Below are 27576 nucleotides of genomic sequence, written 5' to 3'. Positions count from 1 at the left end.
CCAGTCCTTTTTGGTGGGGCATGAGTAATGTACACAATATTTAAAATTCTACTTTGCTTTCCAAATATCAAAAATAGAAAATAACTATTTCTATTGACATTTTCCCCTCCTGTAAGGTTAAGGGCACCTGAGAACACACAATATAGTCGACATGTAAAAAATAACAAATACGAAACACAACCCTTAAGACAGACGTCTCCCATTTCTATTCAATATGGAAAATTATGTATTTCAATTTCCATTCAACTCAGTATTCAAATAATTGGTTTTCTCCTGACAAACCCAATAGCTCATTTCCATAATTCCTATATATATAACTCTTTCCCAAAATGGATAATGCATGAGCAGTTCCCTCCCATCACCCCCCAGGGAAGATTCTAAGGATATAGCAAGGTGACCTCACTAAAACAAATTATAATCACAATCTATTTCCTGTTTTTGAACTAATCCTTCTGGGACAATATATCAGCCTTCAATATTTTTCTCAGACACAGATGAGGATTATTTTCATTATTACTATTATAATTGTTTATAAAAATTTACCAATATATGGGCTTCACAGCAGCCTCCCTGTTTTTTATTTAAAAATAGCTTAAAGTGGAGAATATAGATATTATAAACAGTGAAATATTGTGCTTAATACAAATATTGTCACTGTTGGCAGAGAAGAGAGAAAGTATCAGAAGAGCATAAAAGCATGTTTGATCTATATACAATGTCAACTTAATATACAAATGAAACATTTTGTGAGACAATGAGCTTAGTACACCTGTACAACACAGTGTGCTCCAATTAAGTCAATTTATCAATCAGTCACTACAATTTTCTATCCTTTAGCTCAGGAAACACAATGGTTAATAAACATATATAGAAAAATGAGGGATCCCTGGGTGGCGCAGCGGTTTGGCGCCTGCCTTTGGCCCAGGGCGCGATCCTGGAGACGCGGGATCGAATCCCACATCGGGCTCCCGGTGCATGGAGCCTGCTTCTCCCTCTGCCTGTGTCTCTGCCTCTCTCTCTCTCTCACTGTGTGCCTATCATAAATAAATAAAAATTAAAAAAAAAAATAAAAAAAAAGAAAAATGATCCTCACTCATTTATCCTATAAAAATTCATATGCAAAGTACTCTATTAGGCACCATCTGCAATACAAGTTACCCTTGACCATCAAGACAAAGAATGGGAAGGTTACATCTAAAGAACTAATTGTCATATTTTTAAAAGAGTAAGGATATGTGTCTATTATTTAAAATACAAGTACCCATAACATACTATTGTACCAATTCATTAAAATATTACTGCTAGGGCAGCCTGGGTGGCTCAGCGGTTTAGCGCCGCCTTCAGTCCAGGGCGTGATCCTGGAGACCCAGGATCGAGTCCCACGTGGGGATCCCTGCATGGAGCCTGTTTCTCCCTCTGCCTGTGTCTCTGCCTCTTCTCTCTCTCTCTCTCTCTGTGTGTTTCTCATGAGTAAATAAATAAAATCTTTTAAAAAAATTATAAAAAAAATATTACTGCTAGTTAGTGTTGCTCTCTTCTCCAAAAATGAGCTTATGTATAGGCCAAAGTTCAAGTTAAACCTCAGGTTAAGCATATCCGCTCATCTTTTTATGAATGTGTTCATATTTGGCATCCAACTCTCACCAATAGTCCAAAGCTATAGAATCTATGCCAAATAAATATTTGATATGTACTATCAACAACATGATAATTATTTACAAGAGCCTCTGCGTATAAGACCCATGAAAAGATGCACAGCATGTATTTATAAAGTTGTCTTCAGAGGACTTAAAATTCAGACAACATTGATACAGACACACACAACAAGAAGATACCATTAGATGAACAAACGTGGAAAAAATACTTAGATGTTATTAATATTCAAACTCAAAGAAACACATCACTTAGTCCTTACTCTGTACCCAGAGCACAATCCCAAACACTACTCCTCAGAACAATCACATGAATTACATACAGCTTTCCACACTGTACACAGGGAACGTGAGGCTTAATAGCTTTAGTCACCGTCAGGGTCACACAAGGGGGAGAGTTTGCAATCTATGCAATCGGAGCACAGAACCAGAGCATTCCTTTCAATCAGGCTCTGATCAAACTGAGCCAGCGTCTCTCAACCACAGGAGGAACGCAGCAGTCACTAAAGCCAGGCCAATGTCCAGGTAGGTGTCCCAGAAACACCCTCTGCTTGCTGCTGCTCACAGTGAAATCTTCATGCTGCTATGTTCTGAACAACACTATATTCGAATATAGGAATTCTCATTTGGTCTGCTAGTCAGGAAACGACAGAGCCAATTTTTCTTTTTAGTGGCCACACTCACAAAACAGATTCTTATTGTTGAGGTGAGTGGCCAGATAATTTTGGGAGCATGCAAAATGCTGCTCAGTTCTAGAGTTCTGCCCAAAGTCAGGATATTGTCTGGTTTCGGGAAGGCTGGATTCAAAGGTGCAGGGGTGGGGCGACCCCCAAGAAGGCTTGGGCCCAGGCTCATCCTTTTTAGTAGGATTTTGTTTCATCCCATTCCATGTGGAATACACAGGTGCATATTTAAAATGCCATCCCTGCTCTGTATGCCCTTCACTCCAGTGGGTTTGGAAAGAAGATTCCAGAATCATCAAAATGATGACTTACAATGTTCACTTGGGTTTCACTTAAGTGATGGCTCCATAGATAACATGTTTTAGGCTCAGCTCAACCCTCAGCTCAACCCTCAGCTCAACCCTGTTTTGTTGGTTAACAAAAACAACCTTTTCCATCTACTAAACCATGTTAAACATAATACAAATATTCACAGTGTAGGCACAAAACACAGCGTGCTGTGTCCAAAATGACTTTCCCTCATCCTGGAGCCTATCTTACATCAACTAATACTCAATCCAGTTACCAATCCTCTCTTGCTCTGCTAATTTTCCTCCAACAGGGCAAAGTGTAAGGGGAATAAGATGCAAAAGAGGGAGAAGAGATAAGTTCAAGGACAACCAGAAACTCTCCTAAGTCCTGAGAAACTTAATAGAAAAAACATTCGATTCACAATACATGTATTTCTTTTTAAATTTTTTATTTTATTTATTTATGATAGTCACACACAGAGAGAGAGAGGCAGAGACACAGGCGGAGGGAGAAGCAGGCTCCATGCACCGGGAGCCTGACGTGGGATTCGATCCCGGGTCTCCAGGATCGCGCCCTGGGCCAAAGGCAGGCGCCAAACCGCTGCGCCACCCAGGGATCCCCTCACAATACATGTATTTCTAAACATTAAGTAGCCACACGTACATTTATCTCCATAGAAGAAAGTTCTCTTTTCTTAAACATTTGTTTTCCTTTAAATATTTGCTGACTGTCTCCCTCCTTTTTTCTTCTTTGATTTTTGGAGGCATTTCTTATCAGCTCACATAGAAGTGTGATTTCCTATTATATAGGAATGAAAATTCCTAAATAAATGACATACTACACAGCTAAAAAATACACTTTATGTTATAAAAATTTAGGGCATTAATAGAGAAATGTTTCTATGTGTAATTAATATTCCACCTCTTTTATGTGAGGTTGAATTATATTTTTTGGAAAAAAAAATCATAAAATGTGTAGGAATTTCAAGTTTCAATTCTGGAGTCCTTAAATAAAAGACATTCGGTATGCAAAACATTTCACTATATTTGTAAGATTTATGTGTTCTGGAAAAAAGAGTCGTTCCAAATTGGAATTTAGACATTTCCTTTTAAAGACTGATTTTAGATTCACTACGGAATAGCTAAATAGCTGCCATAACCTTTAAAATTGCAATTTGTCTCTACAACTACAAGGTTATATATAACAAACAGATGACATACAGTCACAAACACAAATACACACACTTTTCAAAAACTGGCTTTATCTAAATTTAACCTCACTTAAAAAGCAATATAGGCCATTCATAATGAGATGCATTTTCACTTGACAATAGAATTCAGTTATTAAAACACTAGAAAATTTGTGTTGCTCTAAAAACATGAAATTGAGCAAAGATTTTGTTTCCATATTATCTCATAAAATAAGGCCAGAATTATTCACCACTCACTATTATTTCCTTCTCACATCTCTGTAATCTCTGTAGAAATACGATGAGTAAGAGAAAGGAAGGTAACAGTTTTCTAATAGGTCAAATAGAAATAAAAATTCTATGTCATGGTAAAAATGTGCCACTTTTCTCTCCAAGGGGAAATGCTAGTTGACACTCTGACTTCATGCTGAATTTGTTTTATATGGATATCATATGATCTGATCTGTTTATTGGAGAAAAATGCCACTGGTTCAATGATTTCCTAGCCCGGGATCCTTTATATATTACTTTTAACCTCTTTTAATTACCAAAACTTGTAGGAATTTTCAAGGTTGTCACTACTATATTATTTAAAATAACACACAAAGCATAAAGCCAAACTACTAAAGAAAATCCTTGAATATTAAACCATATGACCTTGACAGTAGTCAGTCACGTATGACCTACAAAATCGACAATGTCACAGGGTTTGACCTAATGAAACATTCCCTGACTCTCACATCATTGAAACTAAAACTCAACAGCTGCCCAAGGAGCCAGCTGCCTGCCTGCTGAAGCTGTGAAATAAAAGGGTTGAGGCAGTGTGGCAGAGCTACTGTCCCATCAGTAATACCTTTACTTTTTTTTTTTTTTTTTTTTTTTTTAAGAGAACAAGAGCATGCACGTGAGGGAAGGGGAGAGAGAATCTTAAGCAGGCTCCACGCCCAGCACAGGGCCTTCGGGACGGCTCAAGCTCACAATCCTGAGATCATGACCAAAGCTGAAATCAAGAGTTGGCCACTTGGCTAACTGACTAAGCCACCCAGGCACCACAATAATACATTTCCTGTCTAAGAAACAAGATGAATGATACTACACTTCAAAGGGGCAGGGGAGTACTGTAATAGGAGCAACTTGCGTTGAAGATGACAAGGGCTCAGTGGAATAAATCATGAGCACAATATTACAATATTAGCCTACGATCCAACATACTTGAGTTTTCATACCTATCTTCAAAAATGTGTAGCTCAGTCGAAGTCGGGTTCTTAACCAATTTTAGCTGGGAGTTGAGGGAACAGTGTGAAGAAATGAAAGCAAACGTGTTAGTAAAAATCCTTTGTTCAATTTTGGTGACTTCACCTTATCATTTTTTCCAATGCTCCAGGGAAACTTTGAAACATGAGGTCTCTGAACTTATTCAGAAGGAACTGCTGTAAGGGGCGACTGAAAGGTGCCTGTGAGATGCTAGGCTTTCCGAGGAAAAAGTGCTGGTGAAAATTAATTTCACAGACATCCCTTTGCAAGTGACAACTGCACTGCCATCCTCAGAATGAGGTATCAGAATGTTCCTTTTCAGGGCTCTTAGTGAATTCAGGCTACTTGGTCTCGCTGAAAAACAAACTCCAGTTGAGGGAGCTAACAATGAAGTCAGGGCCCTCCTCTTCCCCACAGATTGTTCAGAATATCAAAGCAACTTCAGAAAAGAAAAAAGGAGTCATTCTTTGGGGAATAGCAGTGTGATGCTCTTGGAGCACCCTCTGGAGGCCACAGAACAGTGCACTAATAAAAGAAGAAAAGAAAATTCTGGTCATCTCTGGCCAAAGTCCATAGATTTCACCTGAGTTGGACTCAAAAATGTACTTGCTCAATCTTAGTCAAGGTGATACAAGACACATGCATAATTAATTTCTAGTTTGAAAATGCAAGACATACAAGACGTAACCACATTCTCAAACAATTGCGTCTTCATTTTTAAAAAGGAAAAAATGTGCTGATGAGTGTATTTTCAGCCTACATTCTGAATTCTTTCAGGAATTTATTGCAGAGGCATCTCTTAATATTTAGAAGAGCGGAATGTGAAAATGACATTTTCTTTAACAGAGTCTAAGTACACAAGCTTATACAGGGTCCTAATACTTATCAAACTTCTCAGAGTAGCCAGCTTTAGCTTATTAAAACTAAAAACAAATTAAACTGTCTCTTTTTTTCTTCTAGCACCTTACTTTTTCTAAAGCAACAAACACTGACATCTATTGGCATTTTGGTAGCTCGCTTTTTAAAAAAATCTATTAAAACTCATACAAGGACACAGACACAGGATTAGGATTAGGATGTGTAGGATTATGATGGATCCAAACATCACTTGTGCCTCTGGGGAAATTTCATTTTTATGTACCTTATAGCATATTCAATGGATACTATTTCCCTCTGGTTAAAATAAATCAGTGTGTAAGCCAACACTATCTGATTTAATGTTTCATATTTTCTGTTTATGAAGAGGAAAGCCCTAGGGTTAACTAAAATATGAGAAGTTCATTTATTTGTCTCTTGGAGCAAATAAAATCACTCACCCCAAATACTGACATTCAGTTTGTTTTCTTCTGTCCTAATAGAACATGATAAACTATCAGGACTTTGTTAATGCCAAGTGTAACTTGTTACTTTGAGAATGTTAATGAGATACTGACTTGGTAAGAGGCACACTGCTAAAACTTTAAACACTACATACAACCATTCTAGGGAGAAGGGGAGAAAATAAGTAGTGAGAAGTATGGATTTCCTATATTCATTATTTATTTCTATTTAGAAACACCTGCACTCAATTCTGGCAATATATCCTTGCCGGTAATATACTGTTACATTTGATAAAAAGATAACAAAGAAAATGTTCATATACACTTTCCTTTTCAATTGCTGCAGTTTATACTAGACCCCAAAGAGAAGATTATGCATTCCATATAATAAAGTGAGGCTTGAGCATCAACTCTTATGTGTTGCCAGAAAAGGGGTCATGTTTCAAAATCTTCTCATAGCTTGAAACCTCAACATTTTTCTGCCAGAGATAAAAATTATGCTGCACCTCACTCTACTTTCAATATTTAGACTGAATTCAGGACCGCTTTCATAATACATACATGCAGTTATCGTGTTTGACATATTTATTCCCTTTGCTCTATATTTACAGGTAGAAGATATTAATATTTATACTCACTCTAACTACAGCCGGTTTGGAATTATTTTTTTACCATAAAAGGTGAATTTTGAAAATGATGTCAAATACCTTTGCAAAGACACAGACAATTTGCTTCTTAAGTGATTCTATAAACAGAGCTAACATTTATTGGGCACTTACTACACGTCGGGCAACGTTCACAATGCTCCATGGATCATCTCATTTAAGCTTCATAATAACTTCATGATGAGAATAATAATATTATTATACAATTTTTACAAATAAGGAAATTTAGGCATAGAGGGATTAAGTTATTTTCTCATAAAACCATTAAGGTTAAGGAACAGTAGCACTAGGATTTAAACCCAGGCTATCTAGCTCTGGAGCTAAGAACTAGGTATCCTGCTTCTTGCTGTCCGACCATGAGGCATTTTTGCACTTCCTAAAGGACAAGTGACAAAAATACACAAAGTATGTCACACTCCTTGGAACAATGAATATTATCTCCCTTATTAATAAACATAAAAGCATCTAGTATAGGGCTTGGCATGTAGTAAGGTATTCCCTATCCTCGTATTAGTTCAATACTTTCTGATTATTTATGTATATTTATTTTTTTCTTCATTCTTCCATCAGTATTACTTTATCATTCTACAGGTATGCAAATGGGATTCCCCAAGCTTCTCCCACCTTACTGCTTAAAATAATTCTTCAAAAGAAACCCTATTTCATTCTATAAATAATATTTAATGTTTTGAATAATTACAGCAGCTAAGTGGCCAGAAGTAATCAGGTTGAAAAAGACCACTGGACATTCCTCCTGTTTCATAAACACACGCTGCCCTGTTAGTGACAGCACACTTTACCTCCAAGAATGTTTACAAGCACGTCAGTCTGGGGAGCCACTTAAAGAAGCAGGTGGGTGTTGTCATCCAGGGAGCACACGGACCACTTCTACCCATTTGGCAGACGAAGTTTCACGTGTAGTCACAGATGCCCCTTCTACCAAGATTGAAGGGAGACCCTATAGTTCTAGAACTTGGCTTAGCTTGATAATGAATTTGTTCCAGGTCATTTTAAAAAGAGAGAGAAAGTTGGGAGAGAGGAAGAAAAAAAGTCCTGGGACGCCTGGGTGGCTCTGCAGTTGAGCGTCTGCCTTCAGCTCAGGGTGTGATCCTGGAGTCTTGGGATCGAGTCCTGCATCGGGCTCCCTGCAGGGAGCCTGCTTCTACCTGTTTTCTGCCTCTCTCTCTCTCTCTCTCTCTCTCTCTCTCTCTCTCTCTGTGTCTCTCATGAATAAATAAATACAATCTTTAAAAAAAAAATCCTTTGTGGTGTTTTATGGAAGAGAAACATATCAGCAAATGGAAATTCATAAAAGAAGTTGCTATGACCAAATAGCAAGCGAAACCAAACAAAAACTCTGGTTTTGTAATTGAGGCTTTGATAGGAAGTTTGTTGAGCTAAATCAATAAGAAGAGAGTGGATATGGGAGGTCTAGAGTCTAGGAGGCCCAGGATATTACAGGGCCCCTGGTACTACATGGATCCGTGTTACATAGCCCAGGATTTGCTGAGTTTGCTTATTTTGAGCAAAGAAGAGAAACCAATGACCCCAAGGGCTTGGGACCTATTAGAGCCATTATTATGGAATAGATAATTCTGTTGAACATCTGCAGCCCCAATAGTGTGCAATCCAATATTCAATTAATTGTATAAAAATGTGGATACTGTGAAACATAGCCTTGTATGTATCACATATCAGTTGCACATGTCATATGAAAGTTAAAGAAGCCTTTTTCCCCTGAAAGTTTCCCTCCAACAGATGTGTTTATGCCTCTGCATATAATACAGCTCACAGCAGGGCTGAGAGGCTGTTATCTCAGCGTTATATCTCCCCCGACTGTCGTGAAGTCATGTTATGACATCCAAAGAGAAGCTGGGCGGTTGCATGTGCATCGTCCAGCACACGCAGTTTCAGTGGCTGCTTTCAGCAAGAGATGAAATGTGGGTCTGCACGATCCTAACACAGGAGCTCTCTAACAGATGGGTGTGCTCCTAGGTCCTCATTGGGGCTGGCAGGGTAAGTGGCAACACCACAGTCATGGCACCAGAAGTTGTTTCTTTTGAGGACACCTGAGAACTTGAGTGCAAAGAAATCCGAAAAAGAGATGTGAGTTTCTCCCACAAGCCATTATGACTATCAGTTACTGACACCCCTAAGATAAGGGACAGTCCACTGACACTCGTCATCATAAGGAAAATGACAAGGAGAGACAATGATTTCAAAGCAATACTATTCATGCCATGTGATTTTATACAGAGCTGGTTTCGGGTTGACCATTCTTTTCAAATCAAAAAGAAGAATCAATATTCTTACGTGGTTTATAAGATTTATACAACTTTTTACCTCCTCCAAGATGCCCTGGAGAAAGTTAGAAGTTTCCTCCCCAGACATGAGGACTACCTGTTGTAAAACGGAGACAAATATTCTGAAAACTAGGGGCGCCTGAGTGGGTCAGTGGTTGAGCGTCTGCCTTTGGCTCAGGGTGTGATTCTGGGGTCCTGGGATTAGAGTCTCGCATCAGGCTCCCCACAAGGAGCCTGCTTCTCCCTCTATGTCCCTGCCTCTCTCTGTGTCTCTCATGAATAAATAAAATCATATACATATATAAGAATATATATATATACACAAACACCCACCTTTTGTATATATGTATATATAGGTATATGTATGTGTGTGTGTGTGTGTGTGTGTATATATATATATACACACATACTGAAAACTAACCTAGAGCCAAGTTCATCTCAATTTTCCAGGAAGATAGTAAAGAGAATGCCACTTAAAGATGCCAATCTACCTGGTTTATAGGAAACCACTACTGTGACTAGAATGCAGAATGAGAGCCACCAAGGGAGCTCTCGAACTCGGTGTCAAGAGAGAACATTAGGTAGTCCCAACACAGCTGCCTACCTCACAGATAAGATCTTGGAGGACAGAGAAATGCTGGCTTGCTCTTAAATCTACCTGCTTATCTAAAATGTCTATGCTAAGGCACTGCTGCTATAAACCTTTGACAAAATGCAAACCTGTAACCTAAAAAGGATGCCGCTTCAAGCCAATGCCCCTCCCTCATTCAGCAGACCACCTACAGGGGACCACAGAAACTTCTGAAGGCAGAGTTCATGGGCAGGACAGGAGAACATCTAACGGCCTCCACAAATAAGTCTGCAACTTTACAGTTTTGATTCCGTCTAAAGTCTAATTTACCATGATGACTTTTGAAAGGACAGTAGATAAAGTCACCGGCAGAGGTTGCTAATTCAGCTCCCCATTTCATACCTTGTCCCCAAAACACAGGGCGAAAGCAAAGGAAGTCTCTATATGCCCTCATGAAGTAAATAAGGTGAATCTGATCAGCAGTATCTTATTATACAAGCACGCACAGGAATGGTCTGCGGCCAAACAATTACTCTTTGTTCAATTTTTGTTTTGCTCAAAACCTGCTGAAGGTCCCTGCCAGTAAGTCAGGTTCTGAAATGCTATCAGTGATGCCAATAAGAGGACTAAGTAAATCTTGTTTTCTTCTTACAAGGAACAGACAAATATTTCTGCTTATCTTCTCAGCCACACTGTTACCAAGCGCTAGCGAATTAAATTTTCGGAAGTGCTTTATAAAATGTGTCGGGGAGATGCTTTAAGTGACTTAAGGGATCTGGATCAATTAACAGTTGGGAATTGCAGAGACAAAACAACAACAACAACAACAAACCCTTATACTCCTTCTCTCCTTTTTAAAGCATCTTCTTCACTCAATCACTCATATTCAAGCATTTAATTGGGCTGCTCTATTCAAGACAATATCTGGAGGATCAGCTCTTCCTAGAGAAACCTAAGGTGAAACTGTCAGTCACAGCCGTGTTCTGAGTACTAAACACAAGCTTTGTCTCCAGAAAGCCGCAACTTCCATTTCATTCTGTTATATAGCCGGTAACCAACTGGGTTCAAAAAACTTAAACTCTGTTTTTCGGAACCTCTTGGGGACATAAACTAACCACATATATCAAGGAGGTCCTGAAAGCCAGAACTGCTACATGTAAAGTTTGAGGACTCCTTTAGAGCAGACCTGGCTCCTGGCACTGGGCTAGATTTTATCTGCTTCGCTGACCTCTCGGAATCCCTCCCCACTGACCTAAGGTCCAACATCTCGGCCGCATCCGGGCGAAGGCGCGCACACGCCGCGACCCCGCACACCCGGGCCCGCGCTCCGGGGCCTGGCGACCCCCGGCTCTCCCAGGGCAGGCTCGCCCAGCCGAGACCGGTTCCCGCTTTGCTCGCTAGAGGGCAGACGGGGCCCGCGCACAGCCCTCCCGGCGCCGCAGGAGCGCGCACCCAAGCCTCGGCTCCCGCACTCGGGTCCCGCGCCCGCCCGGGCTCCGCCGCGGGGCGCTGGGGGAGGCCGCGGCACGAGCGCTGCGCCGCCCCGGCCCCCGGAGGGCGCAGGGGGTCTGCGGCCCCGACCCCACGCGCGGGGTGCGGGCGCCCGGGTGCGGCTCGGCGCCCAGGTGAGGGGCGGCCCCACCGAGGGCGAGAACCTCCCGGCTCGGCGGGCGCCCGGAGCAGAGGCGACGGCAGCGGCGCGGGCAGAGGAGGCTCGCGGAGCCGGGGCGCCGCGCACTCACCTGGGCTCTGGCCGCCCTCCGGGGGCGCGGGCTTCTTGCCGGGGCCGCGCTCCCTCTTGCCCTTCCCCTTGCCTCTGCCTTCTTTGCGCTCGGACATCTCGCCGCAGAAATGCACGCGCTTCGCGGCCGGCTCCCTCCCGGCGCGGGCGACGCGCCACAAGTTTGGTCCGAGGGCTCGGCTCGGGCTCGGGCCAAGTTGGTCCCTCGAGCGCGGGGGGCGCGGGCGCGGGCGCGGGGGCGGCTCCTGTCGCCCGCGGGGAGCGGCGCGGACGCGGCGTGCGCTCCGGGCCACCTGGCGCCGGCGGTCGCCCAGGGAAGTCCTCGGGGCCCGCCGCGCCGGGGCCCGCCGCTGTCGGCTCGGCTGGTGGCGTCGGTCCGGCGCGCTCGCAGCCCGAGGAGGGGAGGCGTTCACCGCCCGGCCCGCGCTCCCATCGCCCGGCCGCCGCCGCCGCCGCCGCCGCCGCTCCGCTCCTGCCCTCCGCGCGAGCCCGGAGTTCCGACAAGTTTTGGGGAACTCCTCGCCGGCTCTTTTTCAATTGCCCCACAGCCACCCACCTCCCGCCCGCAGGTTGGAGGCTGGCGCCTCCTTCTCCCCCTCCCCTCGCCTCGCCCCCTCCCTCTGCCCCACCACACCCCCACCCCGAGGCGCGGACACGCCACCGGGAGGAGCCTGGGCCCGGCGCTCCCGGGCGCAGCCCCTTTCCCTCCCCGAGCCTGGCCGGGCGGGGGGCGGCGGCGCGCGGAGCGGCTGCCGGGAACCCCCGACAGGGGTCGCTGGAAGCTGCGCGGACACGCGGCCGCCGCCGCCGCCGCCGCCGCCGCCGCCGCGGGAACCGAACCGAGCGGCCCCGGGAGGTTAGAGACCGAGGAAGGGACCCAGGCGCTCCTCGCTCGAGCTCCGCGGCCCCGCGGCCCCGCGGCCCCGAAGGGCTGGACGATTCCCACGGATGCGGAGAAACGTTGGAGAAAAAAGTTTGGGACCGTGACACCTGCGCCCCGCTCCTGCTGTTCCTCCGGGAGACTTTGGGGTTCATTCCTTCCTGGTTTCAGTGAAAGTCCCCCACGCGGCGCGAGCGGCAGAGGCGGTGCGCGGGGGATCCGCGCGTGGGCTGCGCCGGTCCGGGGCGGCTCCGGGCACCTCGGCGGGGGCAGGTGGCACTGCCCGCCTGGGTCGGCGCCTGGGGCGGGGGGGGGTCCCCTGCCTTCCCGCGTCTAGCGACGTGCCTGTCGCCATTCTCATCTTTAGCTTTATGAGAAATAATAATAGCAAATAGTAATAAGCTAGGCTCTGCAGGAGGGGGCCCTAAGCTGCGTCTCTCACGGCAGCTCGATTTTCCCAGGAGGTGATAAAACCCCGGGTTAAAAGGCGGTCGACAATACAGGAGTGCACCAGCCCGGAGCGGGAAGTCACTGGTTCTGCCCAGCGAGAACGCAGGAAGGCAGGGCTGGAGCTCTTGGATTCGTCCGCGCTGGCTTCGTGGGATCCAAACTCTCCTCCGGTGGCGCGTGAAACCTACGCGTCCTTCCCTTGTCCTCCCTCTGGTGGAGAATTCTAAAGAGCAGTGGAATCGAGAACGTTGGCACCCTGCTGAGAAGGACAGAAGTTGGAGGCCAGAGTCATCCATGCCACAGAAGGATCCAGAATCACACAAAAGAGCATAGCCTCGAAGTTAGAGCACAGCTGTGGCCAACTTAGGAGGTTCATGTACAGTCCTAGGTTCCCGTTGCGGGCAGGAGGCGCTGGATGTGGACAACCGTGTGTGAAATGTACTGACTCCTCTTCTACGAGCGGTTTGCTCCTGATTACCCCTTCTTTGGGGCCCATGCTAGCTGAAGCGTCAGTGCATACAGGCATCTCGGGATATATTGTAATTGGCACCATTTAAATGAAGGTGAAATCCGGGGTGCCTCCTTGCTATAAGTGGGAAGGTAGGGAGCAAAAACGTTTGTTTTAAAACAAACGTTAAAACGTTTTTAAAACGTTAAAACGTTTAAAACAAACGTTAAAATAAAACTCCATTTTGACAGTCCCAAAATAAGAATAGTTTTATTCTCACTGAATGTGCTGGGTACTAAGAACTGCTAAGAGCTGTCTTAGCAACATTGCTGTCGTTATTTGGAAAAAGTTTGATGTCCAAGTATCTTCTGATGACCCTCCAACAAACACCAAACATAAATTTTGCTAGTCCATAAAAACAGCAAAATCGGGGGAAAGATTACGAATAAACCTGAATAGCACTGTAATATTCCACAGAGTCTTGCATAAAATGAAAGCTGAATGTTGGCTGAAATAGCTCTGTTTTCCCAGGAGGGGCCACTGCTCAACAAAGCAGGAAACAGCAAAATTCAGAAGAGGGGAGCCCTTTCAAAAAAATGTATTCTTCCTCCCGGATATGAGACCCTTTACAGGCTTAGTATACAATAGGTAAGGGTTATCAAATATATCCTTATTTTAGAACTGAAGAATATAAAGCAAGCACAAATGTATTTTGGAATAAAAAAGTGTCAAGTCTTTCGAAATAAAATAGGAAGGCAGTAGTAAAAACCCATACCTATGGAAATACTATCAGTCAGTTTTGTTTTGGATCTAAAGGTCTTACTTTTCAAAACAGCTTATTAATTCCTTATTACAGTAATTTTTCAGTGAGGCTACGGAAGAGCCTGCAATTTTGTGATAATTTTCCATTTGAAGGAAACTCTAGTACTAGTGGACAGTCTTCCCAAAGTATGAATGAAGGACCACAGAAAAGACTGTTAATATTGCAAATACATTTGCAATACTTTGACAATAAAACATGGTGGCCACTAACTAACAGCAGGATTCCATGGAAATATGCCTGCGGAATGAGGGAATTTGATGGGAGGAGGCTGAGTATACATGAGCATGCAATAATTGTTCTTTTTTGGTTCGATGTGCTAGAGACAGAGGAAAAAAGAGAGGACAAAAATTGCCTTGATAAATGGGGAAAGAACATTTAAGAAAGATGGTGAAGGGGCAGTTGGCTGATAGGGCTTCCTGGGACTATGTTTGTATTCTGGAGTCATATTTTAACTGTCAATTGCAGCTGAATTGTCAGAAAATTCATGACAAAGTCCAAATTTTTTTTTTTCTCCTGATACATTGTTTAAATATGTCTTTGCCCTTTAGGTTATTTAGTGTTAATTTTCTGAGGGTTATTTTATTCCATTATTTATGGTTAGGTAAAAAGATCAAATAAAAGTCCATTTCTTTGATAATTAAAATATTTATGAGATTTTTCAAGAGCTTGAGATTGTCCTAAATTATTCATCTCTATGGTCAGGAAGTAGCAAATGATTTTGTAGGGTTGTTTTTGTGTTGTTGTTTTGTTTTGTTTTGTTTTTTTAAAAACCTTGGAAATGATCAGAAAAAGGGATGGAAAAAGAAAGAAGAATAATTTAGCTTCCTTGAAGACCAAAATATGAACCTGAATTGTATAATTTAGAAATGATGACATACCTTCATGGTATAATTTTCCTAATTTGTTATGTGCTGTTTGGCTCCTAGAATATGTATCGTAGAGGGTTTATCAGCTCTCAAGTAACATATGTCAATCTGTCAACATTTGTCAACTCCTGAAAAATAGACTGGAGATTTATAAATAAGCAACTTGAGAAATAAAGATAAAATGGAGATCTTATATTAAATGACAGCTTAAAATGAATGCAATCCTGCGCCGTAACATTTCTCTTTGGCAAGGCTTACCTTTTAGAAGTACTCTTAAAATCTACAAAGCTGACCAAATATGTCCTCTATCTTAGTAATTCCCGTTTGGAAAATACCCCAAGAGAAATTTTAAAAGACAAAAATAAATAAAATGAAAGAACATTAACATGTGAAGATAGATTACATTTTTTGTAAAATATTGTGCCTACTGACAGTAATGGGAATTTAATTTAGAATTAAAATAGGTACTTTTAACTTTTTAAAAAATAACAAGATCACTACTTTTTTGAAATTGCATTAATGAAGATGCATGAATGCAAAAGAAAATCTCTCTCATCAGAGTCAGCCCCAAAACAAACAACCACAAAATATGCATGACTTAATTCATTCATCAAGCACTTACTGAACCAAATGCTAGACTGTAGGGAAATAGAAAAAAAAAAAAAATGCCCCTGTTGTCATGAAGTTCAGATACTGTGAGAAAGGCATAAAAACCAATTAATCATTATAATACAAATGAAAAGCAGGGCCAGGTAAGTTTTCTAGGGCCTACAGCTCAAAATTTGTGGGCTATAGTTAAAAGAAAAAAAAAACCCACAAAATTAAAAATACAAATTTAAGTCCAAGAACATTAAAGGACCGTTGGATGTGAGAGATCTTGAAAAGTCAGTTTCATTAGCTTCATGGTAGCTTCACCTCTAGTGATTACAAACATAGTCCGCCCTCTGCACCATTATAGTAACGGTAAACAACATTTGCATATTATCTTAGAGATTAGATAATACTCTCCCTATAAACAGGAGACATTAACAAGCAATCAAAAGAAATATACACAAAACTGAAACAGGCAAAGATGATCCTGTGAGGAAAATGCGATGAAAGGAGCCTTAAGAATTCATAGATGAGCAATTGTCCCTTGTGCTTGGTTAGAGCATTAGAATCAGTATGCAAATTGTTAAAGAGCTTCTGACCCACAAGCTGCCCTGGCAAGACTGGAAAAGTGTTCTCCCTTACATTTGGTAAATATTTGACAGAATTACTAAGGAATCATATTCTGTCTCCTGTGAAGGGAATCAGCTTGATAATAAAATTATGAGGTTAGAATCCCCTCCTTCCAAAAAAAACCCAACAAACATAAAAACATAAGATTCAAACAACACTAAATAGAATCTACACTTATGTTGCTTGCTTACTACGTGATTTTTTTTTTAATTGCTATCCACGGATGATTACTGTTGTGATTAGTATTATTTATCATTATTATTAACGATAAGATTATTCTCGTGATTGCAAGGATACATCATATATTAAAAATGGATTATAGGGATGCCTGGGTGGCTCAGAGGTTTGGTGCCTGCCTTCGGCTCAGGGCATGATCCTGGAGACCCGGGATCGAGTCCCACATCAGGCTCCCTGCATGGAGCCTGCTTCTCCCTCTGCCTGTGTTTCTGCCTCTCTCTCTTTCTGTGTCTCTCATGAATAAATAAATAAAATCTTTTTATAAATAAATAAATAATAAGGATTATATAGTTGAATACTAGTGTCTAATTTCTTTTTATGGACTCTATATGATAAACAGGGCCAGTGTCACTAATCTCTTCTGTAATAAGTATATTAATAAGAGGATAGTTTTTGAAACATTTTCACTTCTTTTAAGTACAGTCTCATGCAACTTTTTGGTTTCTCTCCCTTACCTCTGCACTAATTATTGATCTGTATCTTCCTCAATCCCCTTGCAATAGATACTTAATGCAGATCTGTGCGATACAAATACCTCAAATTTATATGTACATATATGTACTTGTACACATATACAGACATACCTGTGTGTATACATCTGTGTGTGTGTACATTTATATATGTGGGTATGTAGTTATTATTTCTCTTTCTACTATTGGAAGTGAGAAATACTGTATTTGAATGTGAGTTTATAAAAGTCAGAGGTTATATATCCTTTTGTATACCTTTTTCCTATCACTATCCATTAGATTCCCAGCACCATGCTTTGCATCCGGTAAGCACTGCTTTTGCATGGAATGAATTTAAATAGAATAGAATGAATATAAAAAGCCTGGTTCTGATATCACCATTTTCTACCACTTGGCTGCTGATTACCTACTCTGCAATCACCTTTGACACCTTTACTGCATCCAACCCATCCCCATGTCCTGTCATTTTGACGTTAGTCTCCTTTTCTCCCTCTTCATTTACTCCCACCCAAATCCACACCTTCTTCCTTTCCTTGCTTTGACCATAGTAAATCTTTTCTACCTGGTATCTTGCTCCCTTTAGTTATTTTGCCAAGTACAGTAGTCAGAGAAGTCTTTTTGAAATGCAAATCTAGCCCAGCCACCTGTGCTTCCCAAAACCATATCAAATGCCCTTGAAGGGCCAGGTCCTGCCTGACTCCAGCCTTCTCTCACTCTGCTTCATTCCTCCCTCTCTCTGCCACACGGAGACCTCTTGGCAACATGCCTTCAGAGCTGGCCATTCTTTCTGGTCCCAGTGCCTTTGTACTTGCTGATGCCTCTGCCTGAATTTTTCCACAACCAACCCACTTTGCCTAATTTCACTTATCTCTCAAGCTTCAAATGAATTTCACTTGCTTAGAAAAGCCATCCTCTGCCTTTGAAAACTGTTTTAATCCCCTGTCATAGTTTGGCATCTCCTTCATAACATTTCTTCTTATCTGTTATTATATCATTGTTTTGTGATTTAAAAAAAAAAAACAATGATCTGTTCTCACTGGGCATTAGTCTCTTTGAAGGCAAAGACCAACAATTTCATGTTCTCTGTAACATCTCTAGTGCTTGTACCTGTCTGATCATAGCCAATTACATACATTTTGTTAATTGGTGAATAAATGTGGAGAAATAGAATTACTTTGATATGTATATACGACTATACATACGTATAGGTGTGTGTACTTATGTTTATTTGATCAAATTTTAAAATGATAATGATGATGATCATACTAAGCATCATACTTTGGATACCTTTTGTTGACATAAGCCGTTCCAAGAAAAAACACATAAAAAAATTTGACTAATCACAATGTCTCAATACTTTAGGAGATGAGGTGGTAACTTTTGTGAAATGGTAAAATCCCAAGAAGGATAATGACTTTTTTTTCTCCTAAATTGCCTCTGCAAGTTTCACTTGTAGATTACATTTATTGGCTCCATTTCCTCCTTTGGATTCTTGTGAGGAGTCAGAGAGACCCATAAAACAGCTAGGTTTTAGCAGGGCTGTTCTAACAAAAGGATAATGGATGAAAACCTGCAAACCGGGCATTGTTAACAGGGTTAAAACCCCTTTCTAGTCGGGCATAATATAAGGTTGCTCTAACCACTTGGCAGACCAGTGATTAAGTCCCAATTTGGTCATTGCAGCAAGTTGCTCCCCATAACTACCTTAGAACCAGCTTTGAGTTTGGTTTTCATCCTCTAATATCTTGCTTCCTTCCCATCATCCGTATCTGTGCAGCAAAGGCAAAGGGGTTTCTCCATGCATACTTGGGCTTCAGTTTGTGTGCACATCTAATACACAGCCAAGGGATACACAGATGCATCCGTGTCTTTTTAAAAGTTACCCCATAAGATCCACTACAAAGTTAGCATGATTTCCTTTCAAGAGGCACTTTATTCATTGTTGTGAAAAGATTCACCCCTGTGAAATGTATAATGATGTGAAAATATAAATTTAATGTCATAGTGATGAATTAGTACTTCAAATATTTGAGCAGTAAGAGTAATTTAACAGATCAACTCTTTGCTTCAGTATGTCCCATAAGAGACACCTGGAAGGAAGCATTTCCAAAACAGATTATAGTACATAGGAGATGACTTCATAATGTCATCATGATAACTGCACTGGATGAAATGAAACACTGACCCACAAATTCTGTACCTGCCTCAGGAATATAATAACATCACAGTTATTTTTTTTTCCTTCCCACATAATTTCTTCTAACTTCCTTATTAATCTTTATGAATTCTCTTCCCCTCCTTTTTTTTTTTTTTCAGGTCTTCATCATGTTAGATAGAACCCAATACTTCATATATTTGACTTGACTAGGGGTTTCTAGTTTTCAGTGAAGAGCCAAGAGTGGAGTTCTCAGTGGAATGTTACAGTCATCTCCACCCCTGGACCCAGGCCTAGAATTTGAGTTACTTTGCAATAGACCAACTTTCAACACACTATATGTTTGGAAACGTGTGTGTGTGTGTGTGTGTGTGTGTGTGTGGTGTGTGCTAATGATATATATGTGTATATATATATATATATATATATATATATATATATATATATATCTTTCAATTCTCATTCATTTGGGAAAATAATTTCACAACTATTAACAACTCAAGAAGGCAAGTCATCTTTTAAAGATGATGTAGCAGAACAATTAGCTAACTTGACAGAAACCAAATGACCATCCAAAAAATAACTGGTAGCCAACCATGCAGAAGATTACATTCTTATGGAAAATGTTGTCTTTTCTGCTTAATCATAAAGGTTGGGTTTGTTCCAACTCTTTCCCATAGGGGCAAGTAAAACCACCTAATTCAAGTGGGGCAGGGAACTCTGATCTTGTCCAGAGTCTTAACCAGTACGTAGGATTCTTTGGAGCCCAGAGAAATTCTCGGGGTAATCCTGAACCCCAGACATCCAGCTGAAAATCTAAGAATATGTTTGGCCGAGCACTTTCTAAGTGATCTTTTTTTGGTCCTAGAGTCGATGGAAATCTCTGAGATCCTGTAAAGCAAAGATATTGGGGCATCGAAAAAATTTGTCATTCCAGTGGAGACTGGTGTCTTTGAGACTGGCCAAGACCAGCTCTGGTTTTGTCGAGAGGAAGAGAAAAAGGTGACATTTATCTTGCTTTGGAATCACAAAACTTTTTTCTCCTGTTGTTGTTTCCAAATGATGGTCTCACAGAATGAAGTAGAGACCATCTATTTCTTTTACTCTCATGATCATAAGTAGACCCCTGAGCACCAGCAATATGTGTTTTTACTGTGGGTACTAGAACGATAGTTCCCTCCCACAAATGCAATGGAAAGAATTTAGTACATATTTTCTCGACTCATTTTTTTAAAAAAAGATTTTATTTATTTATTCATGAGAGACACAGAGAGAGGTAGAGACACAGGTAGAGGGAGAAACAGGCTCCCTATGGGGTGCAGGATGTGGGACTCGATCCCAGGACCCCAGGATCACAACCTGAGCCAAAGGGAGAGGTCCAACCACTGAGTCACCAAGATGAGTCTAAATTTTTTAATTTATAATTTTTTTTTTTTTTACTGTTCTCCTCTTACCTAAGAAACTTTCATCAAAGTGCCATCAATTCTTTCCCTCCCTTGTCCTACTGCTGTACCTGCCCTGCCAATCTCTAATGCCAGATCACTCCGTCTTCCTTTTTTAACCAGGAACATTATGCTTCCCCATTCTAACAAAGACGCCATAACAGAAATCTTTCTTTGGCCCTGTCCTTTACTTTTACTACTGAACATTGTCAGTTCCTTTTCATTTACCAGCTAAAGGAATCCATCTCCTCCTCCCCAAACTCACCACCAATCCAATGGAATTCCTCAAAACTCACTAATGCCTTCCTAATTGGCACATATGGTGTTCACTTTTGAGTCCTTCAGCCTAGGGAATATTGATACACACATCATCTCGAAAGCTTCTCCTGGGACTCATAATAATATCGCAGTGGCAGAACTTTCTGCCTTTTCTGAATTTTTTTTTCTACCTGTCTCAAAAAGGCTGGCTCATGTCCCAATATTTAAAACCATTTTCTTTTTAACTACACAATAATCCTATAAAAATGTCATTCACTGTGAGCTATCTCAAATGTTGATAATTCGCAAACATGTGTATATACATATATGTACAAATACTATATATATTCCAACTAGCTCAAAATGAAGTTAGTAATCCCCGCCCTCCCTCCCCCACCAAAAACAAAACCAAACATAGCTTATGATCAGAAACTAGGCATGATCTTTTCTTTTTCTCCTCCCATCTTTTTTGCCTCCTCTGATTCCAGCCACTTGGTAGCTCCAGTTCCAGTGCATTCACCTCTGAAGCCGCATCACTGCCTCTTTGGCTTGTCCCCCAATCTAATTCCGCTGTCACTGTCACTGGACTTATTCTAAGTCTTCCTCTTCTAGTACTGTGCTCACACCCAGTCACCTTCCCTCCTGCTACCCAACTTAATCCTCTAAAATGTAAGCTATTATCTTGTCATTCCTTGTGTGATATCTCTATTGGATTCCTGTTGATACAAAATGGAAACATCTTGGTAGAGGGTAGCCAGGTCCTTCCCAATCTAAGTGCTGCATCAATTTGCGACTTCTTCCCTGTGTTTTCCCGTGCATTTGGTGTACTGCCGTCATGCTGAACTTTCTTACTTCCATGCTTCAACTCTGTTTTTCCTCCTACCAGGAGGGCTTGTCACTCAGCAGCTCCATCTACCATCCCCCAATATGCCCATCTGCCTGAGAGCCTCCGAGGGTCCCAGCATCTGCTGTGGGTCTGGATGGAAGCCTAAGGAAGAGAAGCCTGTCTCATCAAGAAGATGGGAATTATAATACTGATTGTAATACTGGTCACTGTTACAAGATTTAAATGAGCTCATGAGGGTCAAACATCCAGTTTAGAGCTGGCACTAGGAAGATAGCACCTCTGCTGGTTGTCACGCAGCATGGAGGAAAAGGAGGTAAAAATGAAAGCTAGTACTTGAGTAAGTAGAATATTACCAATTTGGTAAACAGAATTCTAATACTGATTACACCTGGCCACTGATACAGACACTCTGTCTGATGCCCTCCCCTTGAGTATGGGTGGAGTCTACTGATACTGTGGAATACCATTCCTATGATTAGGTTATCAGTTGACTTTGAACTAATCAAGAGTGAGATCATCCTGGGTAGGTCTGACCTAATCAGATGAGGCCTTAAAACAAGGGCTGGGCCTTTTCCGAAGAGAAAGATCACCCCCACTGGCTTTGAAGTAGCTGTTGCCTACTGAGAGGGTCACTTGCCTAAGAATGGAGCTTAGAGCCACCCTTTGCTGACAGCCAGCAGGAGAACAGGGACCTCAGTGCTATAGCCCCAAGGAACTAAATACTGCCAACAACCTGACTGATCCTGGAAGAAGATCTAAGCTCCAGATTGGAACATAGCCCAGTCAACACCTCAATTTCAGCTTTGTAAGACCCTAAGCAGAGGACCCAGTAATGCCATGTTCAGATTTTGCACAATAAAACTAGAAGCTAATAAATGAGAGTTGCTTTCAAATGCGAAGATTGGAGTAATTTGTTACACAGCAGTAACCAGCTCATACAATTATAAAGACGTTTTAATTTACATACTGTTTCAAACAGCAAGGTATGGGTAGGAGGGAACGAGTAAGAAGACAGCTTGGTGCCTGGAGTGACGCTCCCACCTCTGTTACTTCCCAGCTCTGGATCTGGGGGTCCCTTCCCTTTTCCAGCCATGACTCCCTTCCTCTGTAAAATGAGGGGGTAAATAATTGACAAGATGCCTGAAAGGTGCTTTCCAGGCTCAAAATGTACTCTGACATTATACCTTACATCCTTGAGTTATAAAGCTTAGTTTTTGAAAGGATAAAACAAGGCACACAGGGAAGTAATTTGGAAATTTTCACAGATAGCAAACGATGAAATCCAAGTCAGCAATCCTAGATCCTCTGTTTGTAGACGATCCTGTCTCCAACCTTTTCTTTGAGCTTCGGCCAGACTCACAGACATCAAATGGACTCCAAAGAGGTTTATGGCCCTCATCCATAGGTCTAAGAGGGACCTAAAGAGTTGTAGCCTTTTTCTATTTTTGGAGGGTGAAGGTTTGTTTTTATTTCTCACAGGGATGTTTTTGGTAAATGTCTTCTGCCAAAATAATCAGTAAGATAAAGCACCTGCCATAGGCATGAATGGTATATAAACTTTGATGTGAGTTCATAGCAGACATAAAGAACTTTTCTATAAATAATAACAATTTAACTCAAAAATATATCACAGCCTAAGGATTCATCAGGGAAATGTGTACATGTTCCTAAGGAAGGTCCATGGTCCTGAAGCAGCAGAATTTTTGGCATGGGTAAGAAATGTGTTTAACTCTGCTGTTTTTGCTCTAGTATGTAAGTTTTTATCTTTTGCACTAGTATGTAAGTTTTTATCTTTTGATCTTTTGATCTTTTGATTTCCAAATGGAAATTTCTTTTAGAAGACAGTAAAGCAGAGTAAAATGTTTCAAGCCCACAAAATCAGCTGAGGTGAAATTATAGCTTTGCTTCAGAAAAAATTCCTTTTAGCAAGATTTACTATGTTCCTATGAGTAGATGAACTTACCTCCTTTACCCAGCCTCATTAAAACATTTCCCTAAAGCCACCTTGTTTTTCTGTGAAAGTTGTGGTATGTGTTAACTAATTCTAGAAACCAAAATTATCTAAAAATTTTCAAATCCTGGGATAATCTCAGAATCTCAATAACATTTCATACTCTAAATCAGCCCAGAGACAAACTATATAGGCAAAGTAAGATGGGTAATAAAAGAATCCAGTGAGACAGTTGTGACAAATTTGAGTCTGATGCTGAAGGAAATGTTGGAATTGGAGTCTGAACTATTCAGATTGGTCTATATATTGAGGGAATTGTCTATATACATTCAGACATCTGTGATTCTGTAGGCAGAGCCTCAGATCATCAATCAAAGCCACTCATGAGCTATCCCTCAGTGTTTTGACATCGCCATTCTGTGATGATGGAACTAATATTAATTAAATGCCTATGTCTTCAATCACACTTCCTGTGTTTTGAAAATACTTGAACTTAGGTAGGATTATGGTAAAACCAATAAAAGTTAAGTTTCAGAACTCCACACTTACAAGAGTCCCTTCCAAGGCCTGTAACTAGTTTTGTATTAGTAATCTTTTTTTTAAAGATTCTCCAAAATTTACTCCTATTTGAGGAGATAGAAATATAGTTTGAGAAACAGTAAAAATGCAGACAAGTTGACCAGTTAGGGTTTGCCATATTGGCATTTGACTAAATAGGGTTTTTGGGTTTTTTTAATGTTTTAAGTCATGGTTTTTGTATTACCAGCCCCAGATGATTTAGACCATCCTCCCATTCTCATCACAGAGAACATCCCCACCTTACCACACTTTGAGCACACGAATTTACAAAGCTTCTCCAAGTTCCTGAGTAAGCGGCAAATGGCTGGTAGAGGGAGTGTCCTTTTTATGGTCATGAGTATGACATCTGTTTATTCACTGGTATAGTGATTCAAACTGCCAAAAATATAGTTCTACTTGCACACATTTCTTATAAATATGGTCGGAGTACAAAAGTAATTAGTATTTTTAACATTACTCTTAGGCCTAGTCTTTCTTCTTCACATTGCAAATCCTAGAAAATAAGGACCATGCTTGATTATATGGCTCAAATGTCACTGATCAAAGACCTCTCTGATTCCCTGATGATGAATGCATATTAAGTTTACACATAAAGAAGTGTTAAGTTCTTTGAGGGTAGATTCTATGTTATTGAAACTTTATATCTTTCATGGTACTTCATATAGCACTTTTTATCTGTTAGGTGTGTTGAAAATATTTGATTGATAATAAATGAGTTCATTTGTTAGGTGTTTAGTTAATAGTGTTCAATTTTGATATATCCTTATCATTTTCTCTTTAAAATTGCTACATGTATTGTTTTTAAGGTAATTATTTTGGGATAGAGTTAAGATCATTATTTTAGGTTAGAGTTAAGAATTTTAATGGTAATAACACAATATTAATTCAAAAGAGATTATCTCAGCTTCTACATGATTCTAAAAATCTGTTCTATGAGTATATTGAAAGAGGAAAATAGCACACAGTTGAGTTAATTATTCAAGTTAAATCCACTAGAATCAATTAATGTAGTCGAAACATTTAACTAATTGCCCAATGCAGATCTAGCCTAAAATTAAGGTCTCTTATAGCAACATAAATAATCCAAGCCACTCTTATGCTACTTAAATTTCTAGAGGTTCATATCCTGATTACATGCTACTTCTAAACAGAGGAGTTTAGGATTATACTTTCAAGGTCAGGCTCTTAACAGCTCTTTTTGTTGTTGTTGTTGGTAATGACGTCTTCAAATGTTATTATCCTAGGAAATTGCGTATCTCCTCTATTGTTTGTATATATGCATTTATGTACACACAAGAAAATATTTGTTATTTTTCCCAATGTTGTGGACCTAAATTGTGAAGATCAAGATAAAATGTTAAATGTGAAAACAGAAGCATTCTTGTTTTAGGTTTTAGAAAAACATCAGGAAGTCATGTCACCATGTAGCAAACTAAGACATAGGTTGTATTTACAAAATGCTGAAACATTCAAATAAACATCAAAAAAAATTAGCAACATATGGAAAATTTTTTTTCTAGACTATGGAAGTTATCTGCAACTTTTGTCTTTTGGGAAAATTTTTTAATTTATGCAGAAATTATTTCTTTCTTAAGGCATTTTAAAAATGAAAATATTACCATAATCATGAATAAATCATATCTAGTCATGAACTGAAATTTTCATTGGGAAGTCTTCTGCATACAAGTCTTTACAGACAACTCTTCATGAAATTTCTATTAATACATGATCAGTGTTTCAAAGAAACAATGTGACTAAAAAGAAATTGTAATGAAAATAGCATTATCTATAGTGTCAATTATAATTTAGAAAATGATATATCTTAAAGCAAATGTTTCTAAGGGAAATTCTAATATCATTAAGAGCAGCCTGATAAACAGCTGTTTTCACCTTGGTTAGAAACATCCTGCTTCTCCAAGTTGGTTTAATTGCATCTCAAGTGAAAACATGTTTTGTTCTCATTAAGTGCCATTTTGATTTCTGATTGGAAGTCATAAGCACTGTGAAATAACAGCACCTTAACTGCATGGACATTTCTGGAAGGAAAAAATAAGCAGTTTCAAAACATTTGGAACACATAATAGCTTCAATCAAGCAGAATAAAATCTTGGGGAATTTTTTGATTTATAAGAAAAGATGATATAAACCAAGCTAGCTTGTGGACATATTTGAAGAATCTTGGGTGATTTTTACTGCAGGAAACACAACCTCTGATTAAACCACAAACATAATAAACACCTTTTCTTGACATTTTGGCGAATTCCTGATATACAATTGAATCAAGGCTCTGCTTGTCTTGTGTATATGTGATCTCTGAAAAAGAGAACGCTTATTGTTTGCTATGATAATAATGATTATTGATAGAAAACCCACACATTCTAGCATGCCCAGGACCATGCGTTTATACCTGTGATAGCAGGTGTAGTTATGAATAATAGTCTCAAATGAGCTAGTATTGGTCCATAAATTATAGTCACTCCATTAAAATATAATTTTGATTTGTGTTTGGCTATCACTTATTTGGCACTGACCTGTGTGCCAAGCATTGCACTAAAGGTTTCATATGTCACAATATCATTTAACCTTCACTATAATACTAGGAGGTAGATATTATTTTTCACTTTTCACTTTATAAATGCATAAATTAAAGCTGAGAATCTCAAAATCCTATACCTTAACAAGTTACCTAAGACCACGTCTACACAATACCCTCAATAATACTAAAACAATTTCAAAAGTTTCACATGTTTTCAGATATCTGATCACTCAGTGTCATTTTACACTGCCCCAATAACATTTGAAAATGGATTTTTTAAATTCAACTTGCAGTTTCCCTTTTTTAGATTCTTCTTTTAATAACTTTGGCTGAAAATGTTCGGCAAAGAAACAGTAAGAAACTTAAATTTTTAGCTAAATTAACAGAGCAATCTCTTCTCTGAAACTAATTAAGCACTAATGCTTAATTACTTTTTAGAGAAAAATAAAGGAAAAAATAGAAAGGCGCAAATACATGTGAAGAATATGATGGTTTTCTTGGAAGTACTTATAAATGACTGTTTTTGTCCCCCCTGAAAAATCTTTCAGCAGATAACAGATTACCTACTTTCTCTCCCTTTTTCCAGATCTGCTTTTCAGAAATTTCACTAGGATTCTGTTGCACTAAATTTCCACTAAATCACAGACAGTATCTCCCAAATATGACTTTTAAGCCCCAAATTTCCAACAGCTATTTATAGGTAGTTTGTTTGGGGGATATGAAAATAACTACTCACTAAAATAAA

The 27576-nt window shown here is 40.2% G+C and overlaps 1 protein-coding gene across 3 annotated transcripts in view; it reads right to left on the bottom strand.

The window, feature by feature from the left end:
* The window catches only part of NRG1 (neuregulin 1), a 1076683-nt gene that overhangs the window by 203639 nt on the left and 845468 nt on the right, over window positions 1-27576 (bottom strand). The window contains exon 1 of one of the 3 annotated variants that reach the window (XM_041753504.1): window positions 11670-11898. The exons of the other annotated variants lie outside the window; for them this stretch is intronic. Within the exon in view, the coding sequence (XP_041609438.1) occupies window positions 11670-11766 (97 nt within the window). The 5' untranslated portion in view covers window positions 11767-11898. Of the gene's footprint in view, window positions 1-11669; window positions 11899-27576 lie in introns of those variants that run through there. 3 annotated transcript variants of the gene reach the window in all.

Source organism: Vulpes lagopus, chromosome 4, assembly GCF_018345385.1.
Source record: "Vulpes lagopus strain Blue_001 chromosome 4, ASM1834538v1, whole genome shotgun sequence".
Classification (NCBI taxonomy): domain Eukaryota; kingdom Metazoa; phylum Chordata; class Mammalia; order Carnivora; family Canidae; genus Vulpes; species Vulpes lagopus.
This window is presented reverse-complemented; position numbering and strand designations above follow the sequence as displayed.